Here is a 14,533-nt window from a genome sequence, read left to right on the forward strand (position 1 = left end):
CACTAGCAGCTGTTTGACTTGCGGCAAATGCAACCCTGGAAAAATGGAGAAAGTTCCCACACATGATCTTGCCAGACCACTGTACCCCTTCCAGAGGATCCAGATAGACCACATCCAAATGCCGCCAAGTGGAGGATTCAAATATGCCCTTGTGGTCGTGGATGTGTTCTCAGGATTGCCAGAAGTTTTTCCCAGTGAGGAACCAGTCAGCAAAGACTACTGCAAAGAAGCTACTCTTGGCGATGAGATATGAAGATATGGGGTCCCAGAAGTGATAAAGAGTGACCAGGGACCGGCATTCACAGCAAATCTCACGCAAGAGATTTGGTCATCAGTAGGGTCAGACTTAGGCCTACACACTCCTTACAATCCCCAGAGGCCCAGAAAAGCTGTCACCATATGAAATTTTGTTTGGGTCTAGTCCCAGGTTAGGGGTATTCTTTCCCTCTGCAGCTGACTATGCAATATGATACTTTGTCTGCTTATGTAATTGAACTCACCAAGAAACTTGCCAAAATCCTTTCTTGAGTTTTTTTCTTCATTGCCAGATCCAGATTCAGTGTCCGGTATGCACTCCTTGAAGCCAGGAGACTGGGTGTTGGTGAAAAAAGTTTGTAAGGAGAACACCACTCGATCCCAGATTTGATGGTCCTGTCCAAGTGCTGCTGATGACACCAACCTCTGTAAAGCTGGAGGGAAGACCCACTTGGATCCACTCATCGCATTGCAAGAAAGCTCCCCTACCAGAGGATGACACCCAAGCCAGAATGATGTTGTGGATGCCCTGCCTGACCGAATAGATGTTCTACCTGATGAAGAATACACTACACATGCTATTGACTAAGAGACTGATTGCAACGAACCCCCATTAGGGACAGATCTCCTGACTGCCCATTTGCGAAAAGTCTGTACGGAGTGGGGCATATGCGCTAGGCATACGTCAGTTCACCGGCAGCATAAAAGATTTGCAGCGCTTTGGGACAGGAGGCTAGGATTAGGGCAAGTGATATCTAAGGCGGGCTTGTGATAGAAATATATATATCATATAGATCTCACTTGCATGTATACTCATATATACTCACAGCTAATATATACATTATAATCAATGGCTTAAAATGGCTGACAAACTGATATAAGCCAGACAGACTGTATGGGTGTTTTCCAGGCAAAAAGCGGAACAGTACCAGATGTATTAAGTGATGATCAGATGTCTCAACTTTGTCCTAGATGCAGACAGCTCAATTTTAGTTGCTTAATCAGCATTCATATGTGCATTAATCACAATATTCCATATATATTTAGATAACCAATAACAGAGGAGCTAGACAATATAGTAATTAACTAACCACCCCTAAACACCTCCTTTCTATATGCAATTATAAAACTACCGTATGTATGTTCAATAAATCATCAGTATTTGATGGAATGTTTTTCTGTCACAATGGTGTACAGTCCATTCTTGATGAGCGCTCAAAATACTCAGTTTTATTGGGAACGGCCGCAGCACACACAGGGATAGATTTATCCAAACCAAATGTCCATAACATCTGTAAACCTTATGTTGGTAGATATATTGCTTGTACCTATCTGTTGGATTACTGCCCTATGATTTAAGTTTTCATCCTTTTACTGACTATCAATTTGGATTGTATTATAAGACTGTCAATGATTAGAAAAAACCCACAATACTATTGTCCATTGCATGTATTGCGTATTGTTTTAATTCCCATACAAATCCATATGACTAATCTAAAATATTGCCTTCGAAAAAGTAGACTCTTTCATCATCATTCTGGACAACTCCTTTAATTATTCTACCTGACTTTTTTCTGTATGCCCATGCTTTTTCTTCTGTATATAAACTGGCAAATAACTTAAAATGCTGAGTTTAGTCGCTCATAGTACAGTACTTAGTTGACTGGTTCTTTAAATTTGATCAGTAGCTTACACTGTTATGTACAGGTAAATTGGTCACAAGATTGCTTCCCAATCTGAAAGCAGCAGAAAACAGGGTTAAGGACTTGCTGTAGTTTTGTTAAAATCACTGTTTTATCTGCTGCATTCTAAGCTATGCATAATCCCACCTACATCACTGACAGCTTTCTGAATACACTGCGCATAAAAAGAAAGTTTTCAGTGGTGATGGATGAAGATACCCAGAGTTCATGAATACAGAGGACTTCAAAACAAAAGCTCATCATGAGAGGACTAGCAGAGGTATTGCAGACAAAACAATGTTTTACCATAATTACAGCAAAAAGCCAAGTGACTGAGCATTTCAATCAAGGTCCCTACTCAGATTGGGCAGCAAAAACAAGTTGACAGATTCTCTTTAAAAGTAAAGTCTCATAGATATTATATAAGAAAAATGATGATTACACGTAGTAGTGCCAGAATTACACAGGAACTTACCAGGATATGGCATCTTTCCATATGCTGTTATTTCATAAAGAAGAATGCCAAACGCCCAAACATCAGATTTAACACTAAATTCGTGTTTTCGGATTGCTTCTGGCGCTGTCCATTTCAGAGGAAGCTTTGCATCATTTGTAGCCTGGTACACATTACCATCCTTAAAAAGAAATCAAGAATGAGAAAGGCATGTTATGGAGCCCGAGATGTCGGCAACAAGTCATCATGGCGCAAAAAGCATGAAATGTAACTATGCAGAAACAGAATATCTCATGATCTTTAGACTTACTTCAAAAACTCTGGCAAGTCCAAAATCGGCCACCTTATATACACTATTTTCTCCAACAAGTACATTTCTAGCTGCTAAATCTCTGTGGATGAAGTTTTGTGTTTCCAAATAAGCCATCCCTGATGCCACTTGTGCACCCATGTCTACCTGTTGGGGTACTTTTATTGTCGCACCATTATCATCTGAAATATTAAAGAAATAAGCAGTTGGTTATTCCTTTACCATAGTGTAAAATTATTTATAAATTGTTGATGTCATCTGCAAAAAACATTTACAGTTAGGGCCAGAAATATTTGGACAGTGACACAATTTTCGCGAGTTGGGCTCTGCATGCCACCACATTGGATTTGAAATGAAACCTCTACAACAGAATTCAAGTGCAGATTGTAACGTTTAATTTGAAGGGTTGAACAAAAATATCTGATAGAAAATGTGGGAATTGTACACATTTCTTTACAAACACTCCACATTTTAGGAGGTCAAAAGTAATTGGACAAATAAACATAACCCAAACAAAATATTTTTATTTTCAATATTTTGTTGCAAATCCTTTGGAGGCAATCACTGCCTTAAGTCTGGAACCCATGGACATCACCAAATGCTGGGTTTCCTCCTTCTTAATGCTTTGCCAGGCCTTTACAGCCGCAGCCTTCAGGTCTTGCTTGTTTGTGGGTCTTTCCGTCTTAAGCCTGGATTTGAGCAAGTGAAATGCATGCTCAATTGGGTTTAGATCTGGAGATTGACTTGGCCATTGCAGAATGTTCCACTTTTTGGCACTCATGAACTCCTGGGTAGCTTTGGATGTATGCTTGGGGTCATTGTCCATCTGTACTATGAAGCGCCGTCCAATCAACTTTGCAGCATTTGGCTGAATCTGGGCTGAAAGTATATCCCGGTACACTTCAGAATTCATCCGGCTACGCTTGTCTGCTCTTACGTCATCAATAAACACAAGTGACCCAGTGCCATTGAAAGCCATGCATGCCCATGCCATCACGTTGCCTCCACCATGTTTTACAGAGGATGTGGTGTGCCTTGGATCAAGTGCCGTTCCCTTTCTTCTCCAAACTTTTTTCTTCCCATCATTCTGGTACAGGTTGATCTTTGTCTCATCTGTCCATAGAATACTTTTCCAGAACTGAGCTGGCTTCTTGAGGTGTTTTTCTGCAAATTTAACTCTGGCCTGTCTATTTTTGGTATTGATGAATGGTTTGCATCTAGATGTGAACCCTTTGTATTTACTGTCATGGAGTCTTCTCTTTACTGTTGACTTAGAGACAGATACACCTACTTCACTGAGAGTGTTCTGGACTTCAGTTGATGTTGTGAACGGGTTCTTCTTCACCAAATTAAGTATGCGGCGATCATCCACCACTGTTGTCATCCGTGGACGCCCAGGCCTTTTTGAGTTCCCAAGCTCACCAGTCAATTCCTTTTTTCTCAGAATGTACCCAACTGTTGATTTTGCTACTCCAAGCATGTCTGCTATCTCTCTGATGGATTTTTTCTTTTTTTTTCAGCCTCAGGATGTTCTGCTTCACCTCAATTGAGAGTTCCTTTGACCGCATGTTGTCTGCTCACAGCAACAGCTTCCAAATGCAAAACCACACACCTGGAATCCACCCCTGACCTTTTAACTACTTCATTGATTACAGGTTAACGAGGGAGACGCCTTCAGAGTTAATTGCAGCCCTTAGAGTCCATTGTCCAATTACTTTTGGTCCCTTGAAAAAGAGGATGCTATGCATTACAGAGCTATGATTCCTAAACCCTTTCTCCGATTTGGATGTGGAAACTATCATATTGCAGCTGGGAGTGTGCACTTTCAGCCCATATTACATATATAATTTTATTTCTGAACATGTTTTTGTAAACAGCTAAAATAACAAAACTTGTGTCACTGTCCAAATATTTCTGGCCCTAACTGTATAAGCTATTACTATTGTTGTTGTTAACATTTCGCCTAGAAACTAAAAAGCAAACTTCTTTAGCCTTGTGCACATGACCTTATTATGGATTTATATGGTGTAGATCTTTAACAACCTACCAACCACCCAAACTCGTTCCACAAAAAACAAGCCTTCATACTGGTTTTTGATGGAAAAATAAAAAAAGTTAGGCTCTTGATATAAGGGGAGGAAAAAAAAGGAAAGAGCAAAAATTAAAAATCACCCTTTTCTTAAGGGGTTGAGAGCTATTTTATAATCTAAGAAGGGAAATTTAAAAAATGAAAAAAATCCTATAAAGATAAACAAAAGGGAAAAACACTCATCAACCTGAGTTCCTGTGTAGCTCAGGGTAGTGAATTCTGCTTGGCTATTTTATTGTGTTAACTTATGTTAAAATTAAGTTTTAGCACTGTATCAGAATTCTTACTTTTTAACCAGGGGCTGTGCTATTTTTTATAGAACCAAGAGATTTAAAAAAAAAAAAACAACTTCAAGAAATGTGATATAAGATCTGAATACATGTACAATACTGTGCAATAATTTAAGCAGGTGTGTAAAAATTTCTGCAAAGTAAGGCTGCTTTCAAAAATTGAAGTGTAAGTAAAAGATAAGAGAAATCTAAATCAAATGAATATTTGATGGGACAACTCTTTGCTTTCAAAACAACATCAATTATTCTAGGTACAATTGCCAAGCAAGGGATTTTGTAAGATTAATACCAGGTATATGAGTATTATACAAAAAGGGGAGATCCCCATATTGGAATACATTCTAACAGGTGATAAGACTTAACTTTTATTAAAAGGATATTCCCATCTCCAAGAGCCTATCCCAATATGTAATGTATATATAATAATAATATTAGCAAATACCTCTAATTAGAAATGCAGTATTGCTTTTCTGATTTGCTATGTCTCTTTTCTCATGTGCAGGCATTGCCGGACCTTAGGTATCCATGGTTACAAGTTACAGTGCCAGTTAGTGACAGCGAGTTGCTAGTGGTTGTATCCATGGATACCTAAGGTCCTGCATTACCTGCACATGAGGAAAGAAAAATAGCATATCAGAAAAACTATACTATATTTCTAATTAGAGGTATTTGCTAATATTTGTTATGAAAGGTAATTCAGTACCACAATGGACATAGAGGTCAGCGCACATACAGTGACCTGGCAATAACCCAAAAAACAAGAACGAGCTCTGAGACGTGGGAACTCTGTTGACCGCAATCCCTAATCCTCTCCAACCACACTAAAGGCAGCCGTGGATTGCGCCTAACACTCCCTATGCAACTCGGCACGGCCTGAGAAACTAGCTAGCCTGAAGATAGAAAATAAACCTACCTTGCCTCAGAGAAATATCCCCAAAGGAAAAGACAGCCCCCCACATATAATGACTGTGAGTTAAGATGAAAAGACAAACGTAGAGATGAAATAGATTTAGCAAAGCGAGGCCCAACTTTCTGAACAGAGCGAGGATAGGAAAGGTAACTTTGCGGTCAACACAAAACCCTACAAAAACCACGCAAAGGGGGCAAAAAGACCCTCCGTACCGAACTAACGGCACGGAGGTACACCCTCTGCGTCCCAGAGCTTCCAGCAAGCAGGAAAAAACAAATAGACAAGCTGGACAGAAAAAAACAGCAAACAAATAGCAAAGAATAACTTAGCTATGCAGAGCAGCAGGCCACAGGAACGATCCAGGAGGAGACAGGTCCAATACTAGAACATAGACTGGAGGCCAGGATCAAAGCACTAGGTGGAGTTAAATAGAGCAGCACCTAACGACTTCACCATATCACCTGAGGAAGGAAACTCAGAAGCCGCAGTACCACTTTCCTCCACCAACGGAAGCTCACAGAGAGAATCAGCCGAAGTACCACTTGTGACCACAAGAGGGAGCTCTGCCACAGAATTCACAACAAATATTATTACACCTACTAGATATTGGGATAGGATCTTGGAGATGGGAATACCCCTTTAAATTGACTAAAATGCATACTGTGTATTCATAAATATGTCCCTAATCTCACTTCTATATGTAGACTTTAAGGAAACCTTCCTACTATATGTTTTAAATTGATGGTACCCCGGGGTGTCATTACTAACTGGCACAACAGGTCATAAAATTAGTGCAAAAGACCCCCCAACATGTTTCACTGCATGTGCAGCCTCATCAGGTATGGGACAATGGCATGTTCTTCAAGTTAGTGATGACACCCCGGGGTATACATTTTAGACATTTTAACAAAAGTTAAGTCTTATGGCTTGCTAAAGTGGGATCCAATATGGGGTTCTCCCCTTTTTTGTATAATTTGAATACATCTTTCCCAAGTCATTTCTGTTTCCCATTTGTGTGTTTTGTTAATTCAGATATGTCAGCAAGCAGGTGAGAATGATCACCACTTTCATATATAGGTTCCAAGAAGTATCGTTTCTCCTTGTGGAGAGTGACATGTTAAGCATGTCGAGGTGAGGAGACTTAAAGCCGCAATGCTCTTTCTTTCAATTGTCTTTTTATTGAACATTTTTTAGAATAATATAACAGCTTTCGGTAAAAGTAAACATAACATGTTGCCTAGTTTGAAATACATGAATTACATAGTAGACATAACTGTCCACTTTAAATGAGGACATAAAAGTGTTAACATTGAAACATACATTTTTGAACTAACTTAATCAATCTAGATAGATTAACTTTAATCAATGAATAAAGAAGAGAAAAAAAGAATAGAGATAAGAAAAGGAGAAAAGCTTGAGGAGGCGTTATTGGAGGAAGTAAATAGAAGGGCAGACAGGAGGGTGGGGGGGGAAGAGGGTGGGGAACGGCAGTTCCTTGGGACAATTGTGTATTCATGATGATATTGTAGAGAGGAATGTCGATCTAGTTCTAAATAGGGTCCAAGGTCTCCAAGTATTGTGAAACTTATCGATGGTATGGTTTATTTTTGAGGCTAGTTCTTCTGTGTGGTAAAGCTGTTCAATCTTGGAATATATTTGTTGTGTGGTAGGTATTGTTTTTGAGTTCCAAAATTTCGGTAACAGAGATTTCCCCGCCGTCAGGATAAATTGGGCCAATTTAGAAGCATTCCCATCATCTGGCCAGATTGGAAAATTTAGAAGGACAAATTCTGGCTTCAGGACAATACATTTACCCACTATTTCGTGTATGGTAGATTCCAACACCCTCCAGAAAGTGAATAGTATTGGGCAAGACCACCATATATGTTTGTAGCTGCCTCCACCTGTTCCGCATCTCCAACAGTTTAAAGACGAGGCACGGCTCCATTTCTGCATTCGATTGGGTGTCACATACCATCTAGTGATAATTTTAAATGAGTTTTCTTGGATGCGCACGCATTTAGAGGGACCATGTGAATGTCTGTATATATGATTAATTTGTGATTCAGAAAAGGAAGTACCCATGTCCTTTTCCCATTTCATTATATAGGCTCGTTTCAGTGATGTTTCCAGTTTTAGTATAGATTGGTATATTATTGAAAGGATACGAGTTGGTGGTAGCTTTCTGGCACATAGTGTTTCATAGGAGGTCAGGGACCTATTGAAGTCGACCGAATGGTGACTCTGGCGAAGAAAATGTGTGAGTTTACCGTATTCCAAGAATGTTAGACCTGAGAGTTCGGGGATTTTGCGTATTTCTTGTAGGGGAAGAAGGGTTCCATCTTCACATAGTCGCTCCAATGAGTTGTGAAAGCCGCAATGCTCCTCTGGGAAATATGCAAATTGTCTCTTCAGAGAGGAAGAGGACTAGAACTTCAGTGCCACCTTTTGAAAGTAGCAATCCTAACAGTCAATGTCGACCCTTTAACGAGCCTTGTCACATGACTTAGGATAAAAGCCAAACCAGAATCTCAATTTGCAGACACATTGTTTCGAGGTACTGCCCCTCATGAGTACTTCCAATAGGTGGCACTAGAGTTCTAGTCCTCTTCCTCTCTGAAGAGACAATTTTCACATATAGGTTGAAACAGTGATTAGTTGGAACAAACCATTGTGTAGGAGGAATAAAACTAGGTGAGGAATAGCCAATCTCTGTTACAAAGGTGAGGTTATACATTATGGCAAGACTGAGCACAGCAACAAGACACAAGATACTTATACTGCATCAGCAAGGTCTCCCCCAGTCAAAGATATCAAAGCAGACTGGGGTTTCAAGATGTGCTGTCCAAGCTTTTTTGAAGAAGAACCAAGAAATGGACAACGTTGAAGACCAAAGATTCAGTGCAGCAGATGAAAGTCACATCATGCTTGCTTCCATTCAAAATTAGAAGATGTTAAACAGTGCTATAAGCTCAAAACTGGAAGCAACCAGAAAGACATAGCTACACCTGTCTACCTTTGTAGAAGTCTGTCCAAAAATGGTCTTATAGGTAGAAATGCAGCTAAAAAGTTATAAAGTTGACATGGAGGAAAGGCCAAATTACTCAACTATGCCCAAAAACATAGAAACTGGGATGCAGAAAAATGGCAGCAGATGCTCTGACCTGATGAGTCAAAATTTGAAGTATTTGTCTGTAACAGAAGCCATTTTGGGCTGAAGAGTGGTACAATAATGATGTCAGGTAACATAGAAACACAGTGTAGGTTCCTTGCAAATTTTTATTTCAGCAGAGTAAGGGATTTGGTAAAGAATAATGGTCAAAAATAATGGTGTCCTCAACGCTGAGAAATATAGGCAGTTACTTATCCATGAGGCGATATCATCAGGGAGGCGTCTGATTGGTTCCAAATTTATTCTGGAGTTGGACAATGATCCAATGCAGCCAGTGTCATAAAGAACTGCCTTCAGTGTATATAAGAAGAGAGTCCTGGAGGTAATAACATGGCCCCTATAGAGCCATGATCTCAACATTATCGAGTCTGGGATTACATGAAAGATTTGTACAAGTCTACATCCATAGGAGATCTGTGGTTACTTTTTCAAGGTTTTTCAAAGAAAAATCAATTCTGAATGAATTGAAAAACTCTGTGCAAATCTACCTAGTAGAATTGTTGCTGCTTGAAGGCAAAAGGTTGATCGCAGCAAATATTAATTTGATTTTGATTCCTCTCTTCTTCATTCACTTTGCATTTTGTTAATTGCTAAAAAATAAACATCAACATGTTTTTTATAAGAATTCTTACTTTGTAGCATTTTTCCACACCTGCCAAAAAATGTGTACAGTACTGTATACATATATATGCATCTACATCTTCTCAAGATGAAATACCTATTCCATGGAACATTGCTCTGTGCAGTGCACAGGACAGTTTACATCCAATAGGTCAGACCTAACCATAAAATGGACAATAAGTAACCCATGACAAGCAATCAGGTGTTTTTATTATTGGGATAGCGACTTTCATTTCGCCTGTAAGTAATTGGTATTCTGCTAATAGACGAAGTTTTGTTATTGCCAAAGTAATTCATTACATGTTCCCAACTTTCTTTCCTGAAACTGCAATATTTCACATCCCTGTCTAGTACAAAGCAATACAATTTCAACCGGGAACAAATGCATCCACATCTTTCAAGGTAAAGAGACTTTACTGTTACTGTGAACTTGCTGAACTGCGGTTGTCTTGTAATTGTCATATAATTAATAGGGCTTTTCAGTAACAATTATTCTTTATTGGTTTGACCTTTTAATTTAGTAGAGCAGACTAGTTTTCGTAATGTGTTAGTGACAAAATAAGACGGTGTTCATTGCACGTGAGCGAAGACCTGTAAGAATCATCTATACAGCACACATTGATTTGAAAGATGAATGTAAAAGCTTGGATTAGAAATAAACCCTGAAAGCTATTAAGCAGAATCATACCTGGGGCAAAAAAAAGTCCATATTAAGGAAGTACATGGACGATCCTTCATCCTGATTCATTAGGAGGTAAGTAGTGTGCATCTTGTCACAAATTTTACTCCCGTGAAATATTTTAGCACTTTACAACTTTACAAAATTTTTTACTCCAGAATGCTTCATCCATGCATTCCTTGCGAAACGCGCGTTGGGGTGCAGTTGGACCCTATTAATACCTTGCTGCTATCTTGGAAACATATGAGTATTGACTATGTGATACAAATTTTGATTTCATGTATATTTAATCTTATATTGTGGGCTTATTTACATAATTTATCTTCAATTGACTTACTTTTTATACTGGAAGACCATTCATATATTGAATGCCAAGTGTTTCTAATACGATTCACTGGTTGGAATATTGTATCAATGCTTCAGCTATAGCTTAAACTTTGCCATACAGGTGTCCATTGGTTTTTACTTTTTTCTGTGGAGTTTCATTTTGTATATGCAGTGTGGGCCATTTATATGGATACACCTAAATAAAATGGGAATGGTTGGTGATATCAACTTCCTGCTTGTGACACATTAGTATATGGGAGGGGGAAAACTTTTCCATTATGTTGGATTGTCAATGCAACCCTCTTATATGGTGGTGCACCATCAGGTCCGAGCATTCCTATATGAACAGTTTCCTGGAAACTGGATTGGTTGTCGTGGGCCAGTTGAATTGCCACCAAGGTCTCCCGATCTCATCCCCTTAGACTTTTATCTTTAGGGTCATCTGAAGGCAATTGTCTATGCTGTGAAGATACAAGATGTGCAGCATCTGAAACAACTGATATTGGAAGCCTGGGCTAGCATTTCTTCAGTGGAACATTTTGCAGCGGTCTCTTAATTTTTGTACATACATACATATTTTTTAATTTTCCTATGTATTAATGTCTAATAAAATTTATAACGCGTTTAACGGCTTGCATTTTTTTCCATTATTGGTGTTGTTACTTACTTTGTAGATATGTAAGCAAGCTGCCATGTCTCATGAGCTCCGTTATGATATAGACTGGTTCTTCCAAACTGCACACTGCATATAACTGGATAAGCCTTGGATGTCTGAGACTCTTCATAAGTTGGGCTTCCCTTAAAAAGTCTTGGGGATTCATGGATCCTAGGGTACATAAAATGAAAACATGTACACATGGTATGAAGTCTGTATCTACCAATCTATCTATCTATCTATCTATCTATCTATCTATCTATCTATCTATCTATCTATCTATCAGACAAGCACATCTAAAATAAATAATATCATTTCTTATATCTGTACCCTAAAAGGAGAACCCCACTCTAATGTATTGGAGATTAACAGTTCCGGGAAAAAATCTGCAAAAGTTGATGATGCCAGTGTGGGGAGAAAAGCAACAATGTTTTATGTCTCTTTTGAAATAAATAATCAAACTGAAAATGCAATAATAAAATATTCTCCTTAGGTGTGGATTATATATGGTGTATGCAATTCCATATGCTTTTTGGATTCATAAATACCTTAAGAATAAACTGTTGTACTCAGTGTGCCCCATTGCTTGTGCTGCCACTGAATGTTGGCTGTATACTTACTATATAACCCCTGCATCTCTAGTAATCCACTAGTAAATGATAGCCATTAAGCTCTTTAGCTCAGTCCCTTACATTTAAAGGCAATCTGTCACCAACTTTTGCCATCTAATTTGTGTGTAACATAATGTAGAGGAATAGACCCCGATTCTAGCAATGTATCACTTACTGGGATACTTGCTGTAGATTTGATAACATCACTGTTTTATCAGCAGGAAATTATCACTAGAGGACTAGTAAACCTGCTGTATGGTAGTCCTCCATATTCATGAGCTGTGTATAACCCCGCCCCCACCACTGGCAGCTACCAATCAGACATGGGGAGCGGGCTTTTACACAGGTCAGCATTCAGAGAACTAGTAGATCTGCCGCAGTGATACATCGTCGGAATCAAGGTCTTTGACCCTACATCATGCTGCTCTCAGATGAGAGATTCCGTTTAAATTAATAGATATTAGGTAGCTTCTATATTCCTTTTGGGGTGGCGTCAAGCCCCCTTTTCCACAAGCACATTGTGCAGCTGCACTTGTTGCACAATTATTTTCCTCATCCCTGGATTATTGAATTCCAGTATAAACTAGTAATATCTGAAAAATAATACTAAACAGTGGACATCAAAACACCAAGGCACAGCATGCCAAGCAAGATATATGACAGAGCATCATAAATACATCTGCTCATTTCCACGCTCCACCGCTACATACCTGTTTTTAATGTTTTAATAGCTACTGATATGGTATTGTTCCACAATCCTTCCCACACTTCTCCGAACTGACCCTGTCCCAGCTTCTTCAAAAACCTCAAAGAGTTCCGGTCAATTTCCCAGTGATCTGCAGTTTGGTAACACAAGTCTGGAGGCAGAGGAACTTCATTCTGGTTTAGAATTTAAAAAAAATGTTATATCAATAAACATATATATCATGCGTTAATAATCCGTTTGATAGGCCTTAGTTATTGCGGATCTGATATAATTATATGCAAAAACCTTGTCATAAAATTAGCTGAAACTAAAAAGTCGTCCACGTCTGTTCAGCAAAAGCGGATTTGTTATCTCCATCAGCCATGAACTTTTAATATTACTCCTCCTTTAACCCTTTAACCCTTGTGTATAGAGCAACTCAGAAGCTAACCACATGACCGAAGCAGCCTAACCACTTAGATGCCTCAGTCAGCAGCGTCCATGATACTCATGTCGGCAATCAGAGTGCTACTCCAAACCCCCACGTCCGCCATCTTTGAACAATTCCCGTAAAATGTGATTATTGCAGCGTATTCTTCCTACAACCAAGCGATCGCAGTTTCAAGTCGCCTAAAAAAATATATAGAACAGCTACAATTTTTTAAGGCCTTTTTTTTTATTCTATAAATAAAAAAGACAAGAAATAAAGTTATTTGCTATTAGCACGTCTGCAAAAATAGTTATTATCATTTTTAATAATAATAATTATTATTATTTTTAATGATACAAAAAAACTTCTAGAATTGCTGTTTTTTACCATGCCCCCCTCAAAATAAAGTTGTATTTATCCCATATTTGTAACAATAAAAGCAAGAGTTGAGAAATAACCCCTCACAGCTTCAATGACTGAAAACTAAAAAAGTTATAAGTCTCAGAATATGGCGACACAAACAAAGTATAGAGATTTGTTTTTTAAGTGTCCAATATATTAGATTGTAAATTAAAAGATGGCATTCTAAACTTTAATTTCAATGTTACAGCTCTTGAAAGATTTGAGTGAAAAACATGAAAGCCGTTTATAGGAGAAATAAAAAATTTGAGGAGCACAGAGACGCGGACTGGCCCGTCGGAAAACAGGAGAATCCTCCGGCAGGCCCCTGTGAAGAAGATGATGAGCAGTGCTATTGGACTTGATTCACTATTTACAGACATAGGTATCATTTAATCATTCAGTAAACAGCTAGCCAAATTATGTTTCCTATAAGTAAAAGTAAATTTGTGTTCGAGGGTCAAGTTATTTTTGCATGTAGCTGGACAGTGGGCCGTGAGAGTCAATGTTATTGGTGGGCCTTTGTCAATCCAGTCCGACACTGAGCACATATCATAGAAGTGAAGGAAAAATGTAACGCAAGCACAGGAAAGCATTTCTACAAATGTCCACAAGATGGCACCTGTGCTTTTCATACATTCCAATAGTAAACTAAATTTACAATAACGTCAAACAAGGAAGTTTGACCAGGAAATAACAACAAATATTTAGCGCACGATAACACCTGATTTAGCAAGCACATAAACCAGTTGAAGGTCAGAATGCATTAACCCCTTTACCCCAAGGGTGGTTTGCACGTTAATGACCAGGACAATATTTACAATTCTGACCACTGTCCCTTTATGAGGTTATAACTCTGGAACGCTTCAACGGATCCCAGTGATTCTGACACTGTTTTCTTGTGACATATTGTACTTCATGATAGTGGTAAAATTTCTTTGATATTACCTGCGTTTATTTGTGA

At 38.7% G+C, this 14,533-nt stretch overlaps 1 protein-coding gene across 1 annotated transcript in view; it reads right to left on the reverse strand.

Annotated features, from left to right (window-relative positions):
- The window catches only part of FRK (fyn related Src family tyrosine kinase), a 182,354-nt gene that overhangs the window by 24,546 nt on the left and 143,275 nt on the right, over nucleotides 1–14,533 (reverse strand). Inside the window, exons 4-7 of the mRNA XM_069726168.1 lie at nucleotides 12,766–12,934; nucleotides 11,457–11,615; nucleotides 2,702–2,883; nucleotides 2,413–2,572 (exon numbers count right to left, since the gene is read on the reverse strand). Of these exons, the coding sequence (XP_069582269.1) occupies nucleotides 2,413–2,572; nucleotides 2,702–2,883; nucleotides 11,457–11,615; nucleotides 12,766–12,934 (670 nt within the window). The remainder of the gene's footprint in view (nucleotides 1–2,412; nucleotides 2,573–2,701; nucleotides 2,884–11,456; nucleotides 11,616–12,765; nucleotides 12,935–14,533) is intronic.

This window comes from Ranitomeya imitator, chromosome 5 (genome assembly GCF_032444005.1).
Source record: "Ranitomeya imitator isolate aRanImi1 chromosome 5, aRanImi1.pri, whole genome shotgun sequence".
Taxonomy (NCBI): domain Eukaryota; kingdom Metazoa; phylum Chordata; class Amphibia; order Anura; family Dendrobatidae; genus Ranitomeya; species Ranitomeya imitator.